This window comes from Oryx dammah, unplaced genomic scaffold (genome assembly GCF_014754425.2).
Source record: "Oryx dammah isolate SB20612 unplaced genomic scaffold, SCBI_Odam_1.1 HiC_scaffold_27, whole genome shotgun sequence".
NCBI lineage: Eukaryota > Metazoa > Chordata > Mammalia > Artiodactyla > Bovidae > Oryx > Oryx dammah.
The window spans coordinates 64,159,939-64,178,301 of NW_024070211.1; the positions used below are offsets into that span (position 1 = coordinate 64,159,939).

The 18,363-nt window shown below is 34.3% G+C and overlaps 1 protein-coding gene across 2 annotated transcripts in view; it reads right to left on the reverse strand.

The window, feature by feature from the left end:
- Positions 1 to 326: 326 nt before the first annotated feature.
- PTPN4 (protein tyrosine phosphatase non-receptor type 4) overlaps positions 327 to 18,363 on the reverse strand; it is a 194,246-nt gene continuing 176,209 nt past the window's right edge. For both annotated transcript variants that reach the window (XM_040228963.1, XM_040228962.1), the window contains exons 25-27: positions 16,610 to 16,758; positions 14,948 to 15,083; positions 327 to 8,106 (exon numbers count right to left, since the gene is read on the reverse strand). In XM_040228963.1, coding sequence (XP_040084897.1) covers positions 8,020 to 8,106; positions 14,948 to 15,083; positions 16,610 to 16,758 — 372 coding nt within the window. In that variant the 3' untranslated portion in view covers positions 327 to 8,019. The remainder of the gene's footprint in view (positions 8,107 to 14,947; positions 15,084 to 16,609; positions 16,759 to 18,363) is intronic.

The following is an 18,363-nucleotide window of genomic DNA, read 5'->3' on the forward strand; positions in this document are numbered from 1 at the left end:
ACATAAAAAAAGGTCATTTACATTGACTGACAAGGTCTTATGGTACGGATACCAGAGCAGAGAGGCTAGTGCTGGGAGAAGAGAGGAACCCAGCAGTGGCCAGTGAAGAAGGAGCGTCTCATCAGACGTGCTTTAATCTTCTAAACCCCTTTTAGTTCCTGACTCACGCACTCACCCACAAACACAACCACTACATCAGTAATTCTAGAAATAAAATTTGCATTTAGCATTCTCCTAGTCTATGACCACCCAATAATAAAAATAACCATTGTTTGAAAAGCCCAACAATGAAAACTCCCATAAAATAATCTTTAAAACTCTTATACTTAAATTACTAAAGCACATCTTTATTTTGCAATTGAACAATTTAAAGTCACAGCTAGAAGTTTTTTCACGTTGAACCTGAACAACTATTTCTCAGTCAAAATGAATTATGGCCAAGAAAATACGTATAATGACTGCATTTCACATAAATTGCTTTCAGGGTTAAACAGTTTCAATGCAAACCAACATTTTTATCCTGTTTGCTGTTATATATAAAATTCATTGCAGGAATTCTAATTTTTCATGGAAATTAAGACAAATCCACAAGGTCTTTCAAGCACACAATAAGCTGCAGTGATAAATGCATAGAATGCATAGTGATGATTTCAAATAACCCAGTGTTGACCAAATTCAAGTTTACAGATTTTAAATGAACTATATGATTCTTTGTCTCCTAATTACGGGAAACCATATGGAAAGAGGTATTTTTGTGAAATGAGGGAAGAGAATTTAAAAAGTTAAGGGGCTAATCCCATTTAGCTACTAGTTCAGTACAACCAAACGTGAAATGGCAGCAAACAATGTAAAATCATAATCTAATTAGAAAATTAACTAGACTTTTAACTAGGTGACTTTTTGCCCTTCATATTTACATATAGCACCTTACAAGAAAAAAAAATCCCAAATTGAAACAGTCTCTACATAGAAATATTATTTTTAAAACTACTACTTAAAAATATCACTGATGAATCTATCATATACTATCTGTCCTAAAATTAAGCCTACACTGTAGAAAATAAAGACTAGCTTTTCTTATTTAAAAGATTACAATATGGGATGTAACTGCAACATCCTGATGCTGTTGGAACACCAGGCTGGACAGTTTTTATTTGCCTAAGCACTAATACTCTAATGACAGAAAAGGAAAACAGCTTAATGTAAACTTTTAGTCTCTTAAATCTTGCCCTTCAACATGTATACAAAGTGTCAGAACTTTGCCCCTTTCAACTTACTGGTGGTGAAGCACTGACTTAACACCTAAGTACAACTCAAAACAAAACAAATGGATTCCAGGTGTTCATCATGTAATGTACAAAAATGCAAAGCAGAATGATTTTAGTGAACCAAGGCAGAATGATTTTAGTGAACCAAATATGGCTGAAGCTAGCTGAGAGAACTGAGTCCAGCAAGACTGTCAACTGGGTAGTCTTTATTGTACCAAATAAATTACAGAAGAGTGGCAAAGCTAAAATCACACAAGTTACCTTTTAAATATCAAATGATCAAGGGATCATTGTAAAGCATTTAAACGTGGGTCTAAGCTAATGAGCTCTACGTGCTAATGTTATATTTTTCCATATTTACAAGACTCTAAGATAAATTTTATCTTTAAATGTATAAATTAAGTCAGTAGTAAGCTTGAAATAAAGTGCTATTTGAAATTCAAAAAATCAATTTCAGCAATGAAATATGACCTACTCTACTGGATACAAGAAAGCATGAGTAACTGGAACACAATTCAGGAATAGAAATGAAGAAGCTTCTTTTAGTAGCAGGTAAAATGGGTTCAAGTGTGCCTACAGTGAATTTAGGGAAAACACAAATCAGAACCTATTTTGGCCTAAGATTGTAGGGCTGAGTCTCCTTAATAATTTCATGGTGATAATTTCATGTAGCAATGTGACATTTTAGTTAAGATTATCAGATTATCTGCTAAATTTTGGAAACTGAGGGTTGAGGGGGCCTGATATTAATCTTTTAACAACTGTAACAAAAGTTAATGAAGGAAAATATTACATCACAAAGACTCTAATGAATCAAGCTCAGTGCATGATGAATAATAAATACTACCTTTCAAAGAAATTGTTGAACAAATTAATCATGCCTGTTGGTTTAAAATGTAGGGCTTTTTTTTGTCTTCTGTTCAGCTAAATTAATAAACCCTCAGCCATATAAGACACCACTGCTATAGGTCAGAGTTGGGCTCAGTGGTTTTACCTGTCCAAAATACTGAGAATAAAAAACAAACTATCTGTCAGGGCCTTTGCACCGATTTACTGTGGTGAGTGTTAGCCACAGTTTTCTGGCTTCACCGAAGTCACATACTCAGACTGCTGTCCTCATCTGTAGCTGAGACAGTGACGAAGCCTGAGAACTTTCCTTCACAGTAAACACATGCAGCAGAATGCTTACTCTTACACATACATACTCCCCCACACTCCAGACGTCTACAATTTAATGATTTTATACTTTAAAACAGTATGCACACATTTTTTTGGAAAACTTCTGTTCTAGAGCTAACACAAAGCAAAGTGAAAAAGAAGGTATTTGAAATATTGAAATATGCTTCAATAATGATCATTGTTTATAAAGAAAGTGACATTTTCTTCTAAAATTGCATTTTGTATAATGAAATGGGAAACACTCTTTCTTTCCAATTCCTTGCTAACTTTTTTTAAAACAAAGCATATCCTTACCCTTAAGATCAAGTCTTAATTCTAGTAACATTTGAAAGATACATTCATTTCTTTACAGCATGAAAGACATACAAATATCATTTCTTTCCTTTTTAAAGAACAAAGCAAAAGAAGTTAACAGTTTCAATCTTTTGTCCATAGAAAAATATTTTCTATATCATTTACACAACAATAGGTAGGAAAATTCTACAGTGTTTAACTGAAACTTTCTATGAGCAAAACAAAGCTTTCAAACATTTTCATTCTTGTACTGGTTTTAGGAACACATTAGAACCTCCTCCTAAAACTATAGTCTTAAACTTGCAATATTGCTAATACTTTTCACTTTGTAAATTAAAAAACAAAAACAAAAACTGGTTTACTTATTTATTCACTGAACCCTGCCTAGTCAGCATTGATGGACTGTACCCCAGTACCCCTGGCCTGCCCAATCAGCTTAGATTATGACAATAAAGATAACAATGACCACAAAACTTTAGAAATCAACAATGAACTGTAGAAAAAACACACAAATAAGTAGCAGCAAATTTAGATATGGGAACAGAAACAACTATTTGGTGTCTACCCACAACAATTTCACCCAGATTATAAAAATAAAATGTGTCATTTCTCACTGAAATAGGGATTGTTTTTGATAACATTGTAAGGCTTATTGTAGGAATTGTTACTGAGAAAAATGAAGTCTGTGTATAGTAAAACGTTGTGTTGAAAACAGTTGTAGATATTGTAAAGTAAGTTAATCCCCAAAAGTACAATTTTGAGATTAACTTCATGAGCTCTCTGTAAAATTGCTGAAGTTGCCTATTAGCAGTTAGCCCTCAAATAAATTTTGCTATTATACAAATTCCTTTGGAGCTATACAATTCTCTAAAAACTTTATAAAACAGTTGCTACAAGCTGTGTTGTGATCACACTGAGACACCAATAAAACTTTGCCAACAGATCAGTAATTCTGATACTTGATAAAATTAATCCAATGGGTTTTAAAAGCATAGGTATTTTACTTAGAGGAAACACCAGGAAAAAAAAATAGTTGCAGAAACTGTGGTTGGCTAGCTGAAGCAAACATGAGAAGCAATAAGCTGTATTAATATAAAGCAGTTACTTTGTTGATGTGGCCGTTTACACACAGAAGTTGTGGCACAATTTAACTTTCTCTTGTATTATTAAAAGGTATTTGTTCTAACAAATATTTACCTTAATGTAAATGACTTAAATGCAAATTGATCAGAACTATAAAATAATTACTACAAAATAAAAGAGGTGTAAACATATCCCACATTATTGTGGTATAAATAATTTTTATGAATTCAAAACTACTTTGGCAACCTTACCATCAGAATATCTTTAAATATTCAAAACACAGATATTACACAGAACATTGTTAAAAATCCTTATTTCCTTCTTCCTTCCTGATTTAAGATTATAAAACAAATATAAACGCTTTAATTCTACATGTTCATATTATGAACATAAATTATTTAACTGGACATATTCGAAATCTTCATTCTATGTTTCAAGTGCTTTTAAAAATCAGTCTTCTAATTTGCATTTTTGAATGTTTTCACACTGCATGTACATCAGCCCAAATACTTGACAAAAGCTATTGTTTAATCAGGGAAGCATGACAAGCAGACAGAGGGGAGCCCTAATTAGATTGCTTTTTAAAGCCTACTTGTTTTCTAAATTAAGTAAAAATACTGCCTGAGTATAATTCTTGAGCTGAAATAGACTAAACTTCACAAGAATTTATGATATTCACAAGTTACCTATAGTAACAGAAGGTGAGCCTTGATAAAATCTTTAAAGTTTCTTTCAGCTTTCAGGTTGTGGTACTTCTAGTGGAGACGGGAGACTTTTGTTCAAATAGCTGATTAGACCTGGTTAATCACTTGCCAACAGATTATAAACAACTCCCATAGTTAACATAATCCTTTACCCCTGTTAGTATCAGCCTTGGTGAAACACACAAATGCATAATCACATAAAACATCTCTATGTGTATATACTAGTACTTGAAACCTTCAAGCAACTGTCATAATGGCTTAACGTATTTTGATACACTCGAAGTCAGTTTTTATATATAAATTTTCTCTTTACTCTTAATCAACACGGTCAACCCTTTCTACCCTCCTACTTGTGCCAGCAGGCTGTACAAAGGAAGTGAATTCTTATGCTATTTATTTTGCCTTTATTTTGAATTATGCATTGATTTAATAAATACTAAGTGTTCTTATGAATGCAGTCTATTCCAGAATATTCCTCAACCTGTGTACACAGTGCTGACACAAGTCAGCTGGTCAACACAACACCTAAAAAGAACATGGTAAAACCATCCTGAATCAGAGGCAAGGTTTTTTACAAACATTCTTAGCATTTACAAAAGTCCTTTGACTCACCAGTACCTATTTCCAGTTGTGAGAATAGCAACATTGATTTCTTGCACGTGTGGGTTGTTTGGGGGAGGTAGGGTTGGCTGCTGGAGAGGGGAGTAGTTTAGATACAAGGAATTTGGCATTTTTGTCACATACTATTACACTGATATGAATGGAACCTAGAACTACTAAGTGTACAAAAACTGGGATTATTCCTAGAACTCTACTTAGATTTATGAACAGATCAAAAACATTCCCAGGCAGGGAGTCCCATGGAATTCCAGTGGTTAGGACTTGGCTCTTTCACTGCCATGCATATGGGCTCGATCCCTGGTTGGGAAACAAAGATCCCAACGCATGGCCAAAAAATATCAGGCATAAACTCTTATTTCTTAGATGAACAGGGAATCATAACTAGCAATGTTTACTTTAAAAAGCTGTAGGGATAATTTAAGTTTAAGACCCTAATAAATATGTCTTTGAAAAAGGATATTTTCTGTACATAAAAATACTGACAGGGTGTAGCTCCCAGAAGAAAAATCCATATATGAGAAATTTAAAGGTAATTTAAAATTTTTAATATATTATCATTTAAAAACTGGCATTAATGATTTACAAAGGCAGCAGTGCTCATTGCCAATAAATGATCAGTTACTTTCCAAAGTGTAAATGTAACCCTAAGTCAAAAAACACGACACTATGATCTGCTTACATCTATACAACTTTACCTCTTTGTCTATGGTTGTCATATTCTGTCCATATAGTTGGATAGGTTTTCTTTTTAATTCAGGTAAAAAACTACTGCCAAAACAGTTACTAATTATGTAGACTCCCAACATTTTACTTTTTTCACATTTCACCTTACCATGATGTCATACAGCTGTCTAAATCACACCTATCTGTTGGCAAAGAATGGAATGTTCAAATAAGACTGTGTAGCTATTTGCTATCTTATACTGTCTTGACTGTGAAATTCAGAAATAGATACAAGAATTTCACTTTGAAATAAAGGTTATGCTTACTTTTCTCTTTTAAAAAAAGTAAAATATTTTAATATAACAAGGTATTTGGTATTTTGGCTATTAATGTTTAGGACTTAACTTCCTAAGATTTACTATTATGGATTTTTAACATTTGAAATAACATCATTTAGATTATACCAAAGATTTTACAATGTACGTTTTCCCGCTCACACTAAATGACGTTCCAAAATATCTACCATTCAACTGTAAATTTTATCAAGACTATACAGAAATATTCAGAAACCACTAGTAAATGAATCTATTTTAACCATAATCCATATAAAGTAATTTGTAATGTAACATTTCAATAGCTGAGAAAATTCCCACTTATATTAAAACTGGATAATTTTAAAGTTCTATCTCTCTGAGGACTTAAAAAGAAAAAAGCAACGAAAAAACCTGAAGAGGATAATATACACACTCTTATCAGGTCCTCCATCAGGCTGGACAATCAAAACTCTCCATATTAACATGCTTATAACTTAACAAGTATATATAAATTGGAGTAATTTAATTGTACACAAAATGACAAGAAAGTCCTCATCTTAGCTGTTGAGGGATTACATTTAGAAATAACTCAATAATGTTTTATACCTTGTTTGTAGTATCCCAATCAACAGACCAGTGTGAACAAAGCTTGACAAGAACTGAAATGAATGCTAAAAAGGGGTAATTTAGTTAGTGATAGAAACAAGTCACAATTAGCTGCTTTAACTTTAGCTTATTCATATGTTTAACTTCAAAGTGTATATTAGGTGCCATTTTTAAAGGTAGGGGTAAAATAAATATGAAATTTGAAGAATAAAGCATCTTTTAACTTCAGCTGCTAAACTGTAACCCCTGTCCCTCAGGAAAGGAATGTGCAGGTTTTGAATAATTCCGTAGCAGCAGAGCACTCACTCAGTAGGTCACAAATTATCTTGGCTTCTTGTGGCAAAATACAGGAATTGAGTAAGAAACAGAATTTCATTACCCTCCTTTGACTGCATAACTCTCAATACGAGAAGCCATTTTAAAAATGGTGAACTGATTCAAAATGCATAAAACTGTAAATGTACAATATACATACATACCTCCTAGTAGGGTCAAAGGAGTGCCTTTTCATTAGACATACAAAGACGTCGCAAGGCACTTAAGGGGTTAAGACACAATGCATGCATTCCTTTACATCAAGTATGTGAAATCACATGATTTGGAATAAGCCAACCTTATGATAAATGTAAGTTACATTGTTAAATTCAAGAAAATTTGTAGATTCATATTTATACTTTCTATAAGATGCTGGTAAATGGACAATGTGCAGCATTTCCTGGGAAAAGCAAATTCCACTTTCTTCTTCCAAACAGCAGGTCTCTACGGGGGGGAGTGTAGGGGAAGATGTGCTGCATCCATAGGCAGTGTATTGGCTAATATTGAGAATGATATTGCTAACATTTAAAAAGTAACATCTGGTCATCAGTATAGTAAGAACACGAATCACTGGAGACACCAGAGCGGACTCCTGATGTTGAATGCTTTTTGCTTTCAAGATACAGGTATACAACAGAGATGCTGAGAATTCTGAGCCTTGTTTGTGGCAATTCTACCAGAAGGGGACGGCATGGCACCACCACAAGATGTCATAAATTACCCTGAACATACTCAGTTATTCACTATTTGTTTGGAGCAAAGAATGAAATAGTCTTCAAACACATGAATTATAGATTTTGAGAGAGTGACTTTTTCTTTAAAACATAAAGTGCAACAGTGCTGAAGTTTTCAGTTTTTTTAGTTCTTCTTCTTTTTTGTCTGTTTAGATGCCATTTCCTGTGAGCAGTGTTATGGCACAGTGACTATAAAATGGAAAGCAATTTCCAAAACATTTCTCAGACCTTTGCTTTCTTATTTATTTGATGACGTCGTTAAAGGTTTAACAAATCCTTCTTCATAAACTTTCAAGATAGCTTCACATACAAATCTGTATTGACTCTGAAAAATAAAATATAAAAAACAGAATTGATCAGAAAGACTAGAAAATAAACAAACAAAAAAGATAAACATCTCACCTGGCTTGCTTATACAAGAAATACAAAGTAAAACTGCACGGATACATAATTTTTCACTAAGACTGGCAAAAAAAGTTTGACAACATATTTTGTTGGCAAAACTCATTCATACACTGCTAATAAGAATGTACAATACTACAAGCCCTATGGGTGAACACTTGGCAATATCTAACAAAATTACATTAATTTATCTATTGACCCAGCAGTCCCACTTCTAGGACTCTATCCAAAAGATAAACTAGAAAAAGAAATTGAAAATATTTATTCATAAATGAGGCTATTCACTGCAGATTTATAAAAACAAAAAAGTAGAAGCAATTCAAATTGTCATCAGTAAAGGGCTGGGTCAGTAATCAGGTACATTCTCAAAGTGGGTACTATGAAATGGAGAGAAAAGGAAGAGTCTACAGAATATTATAGAATGATTCTAGGATATTTTGCTAAGTAAAAAAAGGCAAGACAGAGAAAAGTGCATATATTATCTTTATAAGAGAAATGGGACAGGGATATAAATATGTACCTAACTCAATGTGTAAGAAAACAGAGAAGGAAGGATAAATCTTTTTTTTTTTTTTAATGGCTTGCTATAAGGAAAGGAGTCAACAGGGTGAAGGAGAGAGATAAGAGATTAGACTTTATAGAATATACTTCCTTCTTTCATAAATTTCACTTTGGAATCATGTAAAGACACTCCAAAATTAGAACATGAATTTTAAAAGCCTCTATAAACTGAAAATACAAAACATATCCACGTATGTATCTAGTTGATGGCATAACCACACAGAAAGGAGCTATTTCGAAGGACTTTGAAACAGTAATTTGACTACAGATCTTTTGTAGAATATATATTCCAAAACAAAATAACTGGAAAAGAATTGAAAATTCTTTTTGGTAATCACACTGTTTGTGGTGTTAGCTTTGTTATTCTGAGACTTTGTTGGGTATTGTGTAATAAAACAAATGAGTACTTGTGACATGCTGCTGCTGCTAAGTCACTTCAGTCGTGTCCAACTCTGTGTGACCCCATAGATGGCAGCCCACCAGGCTCCTCCATCCCTGTGATTCTCCAGGCAAGAACACTGGAGTGGGTTGCCATTTCCTTCTCCAATGCATGAAAGTGAAAAGTGAAAGTGAAGTTGCTCAGTCGTGTCCGACTCTTAGCGACTCCATGGACTGCAGCCTACCAGGCTCCTCTGTCCATGGGATTTTCCAGGCAAGAGTACTGGAGTGGGTTGCCATTGCCTTCTCCAAGCATTTCCAGTACCATGGAGAACCTGCACTCTTGTTAAAGAAGAAAAGGGACAAAGATGTTAAGTAGAAAATGGTAAGTGAAAACACTGTGGTCTGAATCTATAGTGGAAGCACCAGTATTAACTCGTGATAAGTTTGTTTTCCCTCTTCTGGCAACCGAAGATTTTCAGAGACACATACTGACACTTAACCAACAGCAATAAAAATCCCTCAGAAGGTAGTCCCTAAAATAACTCCCCAATAAAAAGGACCAGAACTTTATGGAGAAATTACTAATGCTAAGTCTGGGACAAGAAATGTACAAGCTGGACATCTATACTGATAGCAAATAAGCTATCAAAGTCCCTAGCTCTTGACATAAAGGCTCAGGAGCTAGAATGAACCGTCTCCCAGGAACCAAAAATGGAATAAATTATGCATATTTAAGAAAAATAATTGCAATGGGTTGTAACATATCACACATGTTTAAGTACATGAATTCAAAACAATACCAAAACAAACAAAAGTAAGTGGTCACCACTAGGAGAGGCCAAAGAACCAATTCATTACATTAAAAACTTGTAAGTAAAGGGAAAGCATCAAGTATTTATCTTGTCTTTCCTATGCAGACTGTATCACCAGTTAACCAAACAGCAGATGAGAAGTTTCTCTTTTAAAGAAGTATTCCAACTAATAAATAAAAAAAGGAATAATAGAATATCATCATTTTGCAAGCCAAATGGATAAATGATGCAGACACTGATCACCCAAGGCAGCTATCATCACAGAAGGAAGGCAGACACATCATGTGCCTCTGGAAGGAAGAACGTAACACCACTGAAGGTGCTATAGGCTACAGATCCATTTACCAGATAGGACAGAGAACACCACCTGTTCCACCTAGAATGCAACCAGCAAAACCTAGACTATGGGAAAATGCAGCACAAACATCCTGGTTTGCTCATCAAATAAACTGCAAGATAAAGAAGAGAGATTGGACTTCTCTGGTGGCACAGTGGATAAGAATCCTCCTGTCAATGCAGGGAACAGGTGTTTGATCCCTGGTCCAGGAAGGTTTCACATGCAGAGCAACTAAGTCAGTGCACCACAACTACTGAGCCTGCACTCCAGAGCCCACGTGCTGCAACTACTGAAGGCAGAGCGCCTAAAGCCTGTGCTCCCCAACAAGAAGTCACTGCAATGAGAAGCTCACTCACTGCACCAACGAGTAGCCCCAGCTCGCCACAACTAGAGAAAGCCTGCACAAAAGCAACAAAGACTCAGTGCAGCCATAATAAAAAAGAGAGAGAGAGAGGTAGGAAGAAGATACAGATTAAAAGAGGTTTAGGAGACACAGACCAATCAAAATATGTGGACCATATTTGAATCTTGACTTTATACAAACTGTAAGAACAAAATAAAAAACTTATTATGTATGATATGATCCAGCAATTTGACTTCTGGGTATATATCTTAAAAGATTGAAAGCAGTGTCTAAAAGACACTCATGCTCACATTCATGAGACATTCATGCTCACAGCAACATTAGGCAACAAAACCTAAAAGTAGCATTACTAACTCAATAGACATGAGTTTGAGCAAATTCTGGGAGATAGTGAAGGACAGGGGAGCCTGGCGTGCTGCAGTCCATGGGGTTACAAAAGTTGGACATGATTTAGCAACTGAACAACAACAAAAGGTGAAAATAAACCAAATGTCCAATATTGGATAAAACGATAAGCAAAATGTGGTATACACATACTATGAAGTATTTTTCAGCTTTAAAAAGAAAGGAAATTCTGCCTCACAACATGGATGAGCCTTGAGAATATTATGCTCAGTGAAATAAACCAATCACAAAATCATATATGTACGATTCCATGTATATGATATATCCAGAGCAGTCATATTCACAGAAACAGAAAATAGAATGATGGCTGCCAAGGGACTGGAAAAGAGGAAAATGGACAGTCATAGTTTAATGGGTACAGAGTTTTAGTTTTTCAAGATGAAGAAGTTTTAGTGATTGGTTATACAACAGTGTGAATATACTTAACACTACTGAATTGTACATTTAAAAATGGTCAAGATGGTAAATTTTGTGTTCTGTATTTTACAACAATTAAAAATAAATCTATTATGTATGGATATGGATATAAAAACCCCAAGAAAATACTAGCAAATCAAGTCAAGCAACACATAAAGAGAATTATATACCATGTCTAAGTAAGATTTAGCTCAGGAATGCAAGGTAAGTTTAACATTTAAAAATTAATCAATCTAATACACTATATTAATAGAGTAAGACACAAACCACATGATCATCTCGACAGATACAGAAAAAGCATTTGACAAAACTGAATACCTTTTTTGTCATGAGACCACTCAATAAACTAATGAGAGGGAAACTTCTCAATTTGATAAAAAAACATTTAATGAAAAATCTTGATACTTCGTGGTAGAAAACAGAAAGCTGTCTTCTAAGGTCAGGAACAAGACAACGATGTCTAGTTTCATCACTTCTACTTAACACTATACTGGAGGTTCTTGCCGGGGCACTTGGGCAAGATGAAGAGAAGATATGAAATGAGATAAAAAGAAAACCATACCTATATTGGAAAGGAAGAACTAAACTATATTTGCAAATGACACAATTTTATATAGAGAGAATCTTAAGGAATCTATTTTCACACATACAAAAAATTGAGTTAATAAGTGATTTCAGCAAGGCCGCAGGCTACATGGTCTATATACAAAACCAGCTTATTTCTATATTTAAGCAATGCATAATCCTAAAACAAAATTAAGAAGACAAGTCCACTTACAATATGACCAAAAAGATTTAAAAACTTAAGAATACATTTAACAAAAAGAAGTACAAGATTTGCACATTGAAAACTATAAAATACTGCTGAAGAAAATCAGTGAAAACATACATAAATGGAAAGACATTTTGTGTTCATGCTTCTGAACATGGATTGTTATTAAATGGCAACACTCTGCAAAATGATCTATACATTTAATGCAATCCCTATCTTGCTTTTTTTGAAGAGAGGACAAACTATTTCTAATGCTCATATGGAAATCCAAGGGACCTAGAATAGCCAAAACAGTCTTGAAAAAAACAAAGTTGCAAGATACAGATTTCCTGACTTCAAAATTTATTATAAATTTTTAGTATTCAAGACAGTGTGGTATTAACATAAGAACAGACATAAAAATCAATGGACTACAACTGAAACTCCAGAAATAAACACTTGTATTTGTGGTCAACTGATTTTTGACAAGCGACCCAGAAACAATTCGTGAGGAAAGAATAGTTTTTTCAACAAATTGGGCGGAGACAACTGGAGGTCCATACAGAGAAGAATCAAGTTAGAACGCTACCTCAAACCATATGTAAATATTAACTCAAAATGTATCAGACACCTAAATGTGAGACCTAAACTGTAAAACTCGTGGAAGAAAAGGGAGGGATAAATATTTGTGACTTTAAATTAGGCTGTGATTTCTTAGCTATGACACCAAAAGTATATGTGATTAAAAAGAAAATTAGACTTAATCAAAATTTTAAAAATTTGCACTTCAAATTAATCAAGAAAGTGAAAGATCAGTATAAAACACTTGCAAATCACAGATCTATAAGACACTTTATTTAGAAAATATAACAAACTCTTTAACAATTCAATGATAAAACAAAAACCCAAATTGCAGAACAGGCAAAAGACTTGGATATTTCTTGAACAAAGATACACAGATAAATGACCACATGAATCATTACTTATTAAAGAAATGCAAATCAAAACCACAATAAGATACCACTTTATATTTAGCAGGATGGCTAAAATTAAAAAAAGATAATGACAAGCAATGACAATGATATAGAGAAAATGGAACGCTCCCATACTGCCAGGGGACTGCAAAATGGTACATCTGCTTTGAACAGTTCCTCACATGACTCAGCAATTTCACTCCTGAGTATATATCCAAGAGAAATGAAAACATTTCCACACAAAAAAACATATATACAAATGCTTATGGTATCATTATTCACAATAGTGAAAAAGTGGAAACAATACAGAAGAATATGTATCTATTCAGTGCAAAAGGAATGAAGTACTGATTATACTACAGAATGTATATCCTTTTAATGTTATGCTAATTAAAAGAAACCAATTATAAAAGAGCAAATTATATGACTCCATTCACATGAATGGTCCAGAATAGGCAAACTTATGGAAATAGAAAGTAGATTAATAGTTGCCTAGGACTAGGTTGGGGAAGGCTGGGGAAGATACTAGGAAAAATGGGTACAGGGAACCTTTTTTGGAGTGATGAAAATGTGCTAAAACTAGATAGCAATGATGGTTGCCAAACACCATGATATACTACAAACCAGTGAACTGCACATTTGTTATAAAGGTGAATTTTATGGTATGTGAATTATATAAAGCTATTCTAAAATTTGAGAAGACATGATTAGTATGAAACAACTGGAAATTTGAATACTGGCTATTGCTAATATTAGAGAATTATTGTTAATTATAATTTGGTGTGATAATGGTAATACAGTTTTGTTTAGAAGGAAAAACACTCCTTATCTTTTAGAGAAACATACTGAAATACATATAGACAAAATGATATGGTATCCAGGGTTTGCTTCAAATATGAGGAGAGTAGGTAGTCGTATAAAGGAAAAGTGATGGCCAATGCCAGGGCTGAGTATGCAACACAGTGTTCAGTACATTACATTGTGTTTTTGTGTATGTTTGAAATTCTCTATAATTAAATGCTAATAATATAGCAGGCATTTATTAGACCACATAGGTCAGTTCACTTGAGTAACCTTAATGCCGCCAACAATGCAAACATTTCACAATGGCTTAATATAAAAAATAATCTTAACTTTAAAATTTCATGATTCTTCTTTTGATTCTTGGAATATAATTCAGACTCATTATAGAATACAGTAAGTTAATAGCTTAATTTCTATGATTTTTGCTGTTGCAATTTAAGTTCTTATGGAAAAAAGAGAGGCAATTTCCTTATAGCTGTTTCACAGAATGCAGGTCTATCAAGATTCTCCAGTCTAGGGACACTATCGTTCTCAGCATTCCATTTGACTAAGTAATATAGGATAAGTTGCTTCTCTGCACCTGTTGAAGCAGTCAAAAACTAGCAAGCAAGGGTAGTGTTGGCAAACATTTTCTATAAAAGACCAGATAGCAAACATTTTTGGTTTTGCAATCACATGGTGGCCTACTGCAACTTTTCAGCTCTGCTACTGTAATGTGAAAGGAGCCATAGATAATATGTAAATACATAGCTGTGGCTGTTTCCAATAAAACTTTATTTATAAACACAAGTGGCGGGCCAGGTTTGGCTCATGGACAGTATCTGCCAATCCCTATGCTAGGGTTATTACCTTCTGGAAGAGAATTAAAAAGAGAAAAGTATAGTTTGGAACATACACGGATAACAAAAAACCATGACATTGAGAATATACACTTACACATGAGCTATGTAGTACTTACAGGAGTTTGGATCATCATGGCTCGCTGATCTCTCATTGTTCTCACAATATCCAGTGGATAAACTGGCTGATTGCATTCAATGAGACACATGGCTGTTTCCATAGTAATAAGAACCCCAGTTCTTCCAATCCCAGCACTAAAAAGGACAAATATGGGGCAAAGTCTTACTGAAACTGTTCTGTTAAACTTCTTATGCCTTTTGTGCAGAAACTTATAGAACTGAATCATATTACAGCAGAAGAACAACTTGATTTTAATATTTTATATTAACAAAAGTGGCAAGGCAACTGGAAACTATTTTGAAAACAAAAAAAAAAATTTCACTTAATACAGATTAAATGGTTTGTAACCACCTCTCCCCCACTGTTAGTTGCAATATACAACTTTAAAAGTGTTACATTTCAGTTTTTAAAATCTGAACAAGGTATAGAAGATTAGTGACATAACAGCTTTAAAATGCAAAATAAGAGAATTACAATAATAAATCATTAACAAAAGCAAAAAAGACAACTAAAACACTCAAAAAATTAGCTTTTAAAGCCAAATTTAATTTTCATTAAACTTTACCACTGAGGTAGTTAAGAAAAACTTCATGAAGCATTCTGTAGCTATTGAGAACTAAGGATATCCAACAGCCAAATGTGCCCACCATTCCTGTCATCTCCCTCTCAAATAACTAGTCTACAATCTGTTTTGATGGATGTGAAAGTCTACCGTTAAAAAGTACTGGAAAGTATAAGGATAAAGAGATACCTTAATACATCCTCTGAATCAAATCACTTAATAACAGAAGTAACAAGGAGAAGGAGAAAATAATTCCTGGCTCCTAATTTCTGGGTCTGTGGCAGTGAGGCTGGAGTCACTGATTTCAGTCCCTTGAGGGCAGATGGGTACCTGAATCTGAAAGGAAGGAGTGTGTCCGCTACTGCTCACTCCTGGAAGTGGCACATCCTGAGGTAGTATTGGGTGGAGTCATCACTGACTCAATGGACGTGAGTATGGGTAAGCACCGGGAGTTGGTGATGGACAGGGAAGCCTGGTGTGCTGCAGCCCATGGGGTTGTAAAGAGTCAGACATGACTGGGCAACTGAACTGAACTGACTCCAAGGAGGTGAAATGCCAATCAAAGGTCTTAGGAGGGGCCAGGATGGAGTACCTTGCTGGAGGGGGAAATCCAAATCTTATGATACAATCTAATTCTTACAATATTGTTATTTCATCAAATCTATAATACCATTAAATTTAAGACATAACTCAAATTCAGAAATGTCTGACTATGAAAAAGACAAACTTTAAAACTAGTATTATTTTTACTTTTTATGATAAAGTTTCTGCCAATTTTATGTTAAGTCATATTCTTTGCTTTCTACCTTCAGAACACAGCTTTGAATTCTAATTACCAGAGTGACAATAACAACTTAAGGGCAAAATAGAGTAGGTATTCCCTTTAAAAAATGACCTATTTAGTCACTTAGTGTTAGTCACTCAGTAGTGTCCAACTCTTTGTGACTCCACAGGCATCAGAGCCCACCAGGCTCCTTTCTCTGTGGGGTTGCCCAGACAGGAATACTGCAATGGGTTGCCATTTCCTTCTGGGCTTCCCTGGTGGCTCAGACGGAATCTAGTCAGTTACTCAATCATAAAAGACAGAAAATAAAATACCTGCAATGAACAACTATAGGTTCTTCCTTGCCAGCCCTCTTATTTCGTACATGGCAAACAAAATCCAGAAAGTCACTTGAATCGTCAGGGACTCCATGGTCGGGCCAGGCTATATACTGGATCTGAGTGAGTGGACGACTCTCATTTTTCTACATATAAATGAAAGATTATGCAACGGACTTAGAAATAATCCTTAAAATATATGTAAACATTCATGTCATTTTAATTTTAGAAGCAAAAGAAACTTTCATTATGCCCCAAAAGTAATGTATAAATTCAATAAAACTCAAAAGTTTAAGGAAAAGGAAAGAAACCACTTTATAGAAACAGCTGTATCCATTTAAGTATCAGTCACCTGGATTATCACTCTTCTTATAACTAAATTTCTATATTTGTATTTTTAGGATGATAATCAGGTAAACAGAAAAATACATTAAGATTCCAGAGAAATGTTTAAAACAATATAAAAATTAGGTGAGCAAAAAAGGTTAACAAAATTTTTTTTTAATGAACAAAGTTGGGCTAATCCTGATAAGCACAAGTGAAATTATGGACATCAAGAAAATAAAATCTCAAAGTAAATGCAGATTAAAAACTGGAGACCATAAAACACAAAATCAAATCAATATTTAATTCTTCTTTGGGAACCAATTTCCCCATTGGTATAATGGAGAAAGTAAAGTATTGAATGTATACATCTTAGTTCAAATCTCAATTTCGCCAGTTAAGACAGTATTTCATGGTCTCATTTTCTTCAACTGAAAAATGAAACAACATCTACATCTAAAAGGGACAGTCTTACGTTAAACCAATTCATTTCAAGGACCTGCAAATCACCCAATCACAGCTGTTTGGAATCATACAGTCAGATTCCAACACTATGAAATCTGGTTACTGTCACTTACATCGGATGAACTTCCAAAGAACATGAAAGTAAAGGTACTTAAGAAAAAAGAATTCCCAGAGAGACCTCAATTCAATCTGGTTACAGATAACTGAAGGCATCTAATACAGAATACCTTTGACTATTATTGTTAACAAAAGAACTTAATGGTAATAATTAAGTTCTTGGAGAACTTAATCTGCAAGAAGGGTAATTAAAATCATACTTTATTAAGTTTTGGGGTAGTATTTATCTGTTTGTCCATCCATGTACTTATGCATTTATGGCAGCAAATTAATTTTCCCATTATATTTGGCTCAAACCTTAGAAACCAATTTGTGTCTCAGCATAGTTCTGAGATACTCAGGACTGCAAAGAAAAGCCACTATAACATATAAAACTGCCACGGATAATCTGTAGGTAGAGAACAACGGGATATACATATTACCTGATGTGACCACTGACCATACACACAAGCTCATCTTTCATGTCTATTTAGGAAAATGAAAAAAAAAAACAGCTTCTTGGCTTGCTTTGTTACATACGACCACTAGTTATACAGCACACATGCCCAAACCCAAAATTCATTCTGATAGTATCTCTAGCCCATAAGGTTTTGAAACTGTCTTTTCTTGTAACTTCAGTTTTATTCAGTGCCAGATTCCTGCAGTATACATTAGCACAACTTCAAGCTCCTTTCCTTTCCCATCTCACTGGACTCTTCTAGTCACTTTCAGGGAGGGGGTGCATTAGGAGTGGTGTGTGGGAAAAAAAAAAAAAAAAGGAGTGGTGTGTGAGTGGAGTTAGGGGAGATGTGGTCTCATCTCCAAAGGCTTCACCGTGGATGCCTGTGATGTTGGCTCTTCAGCAA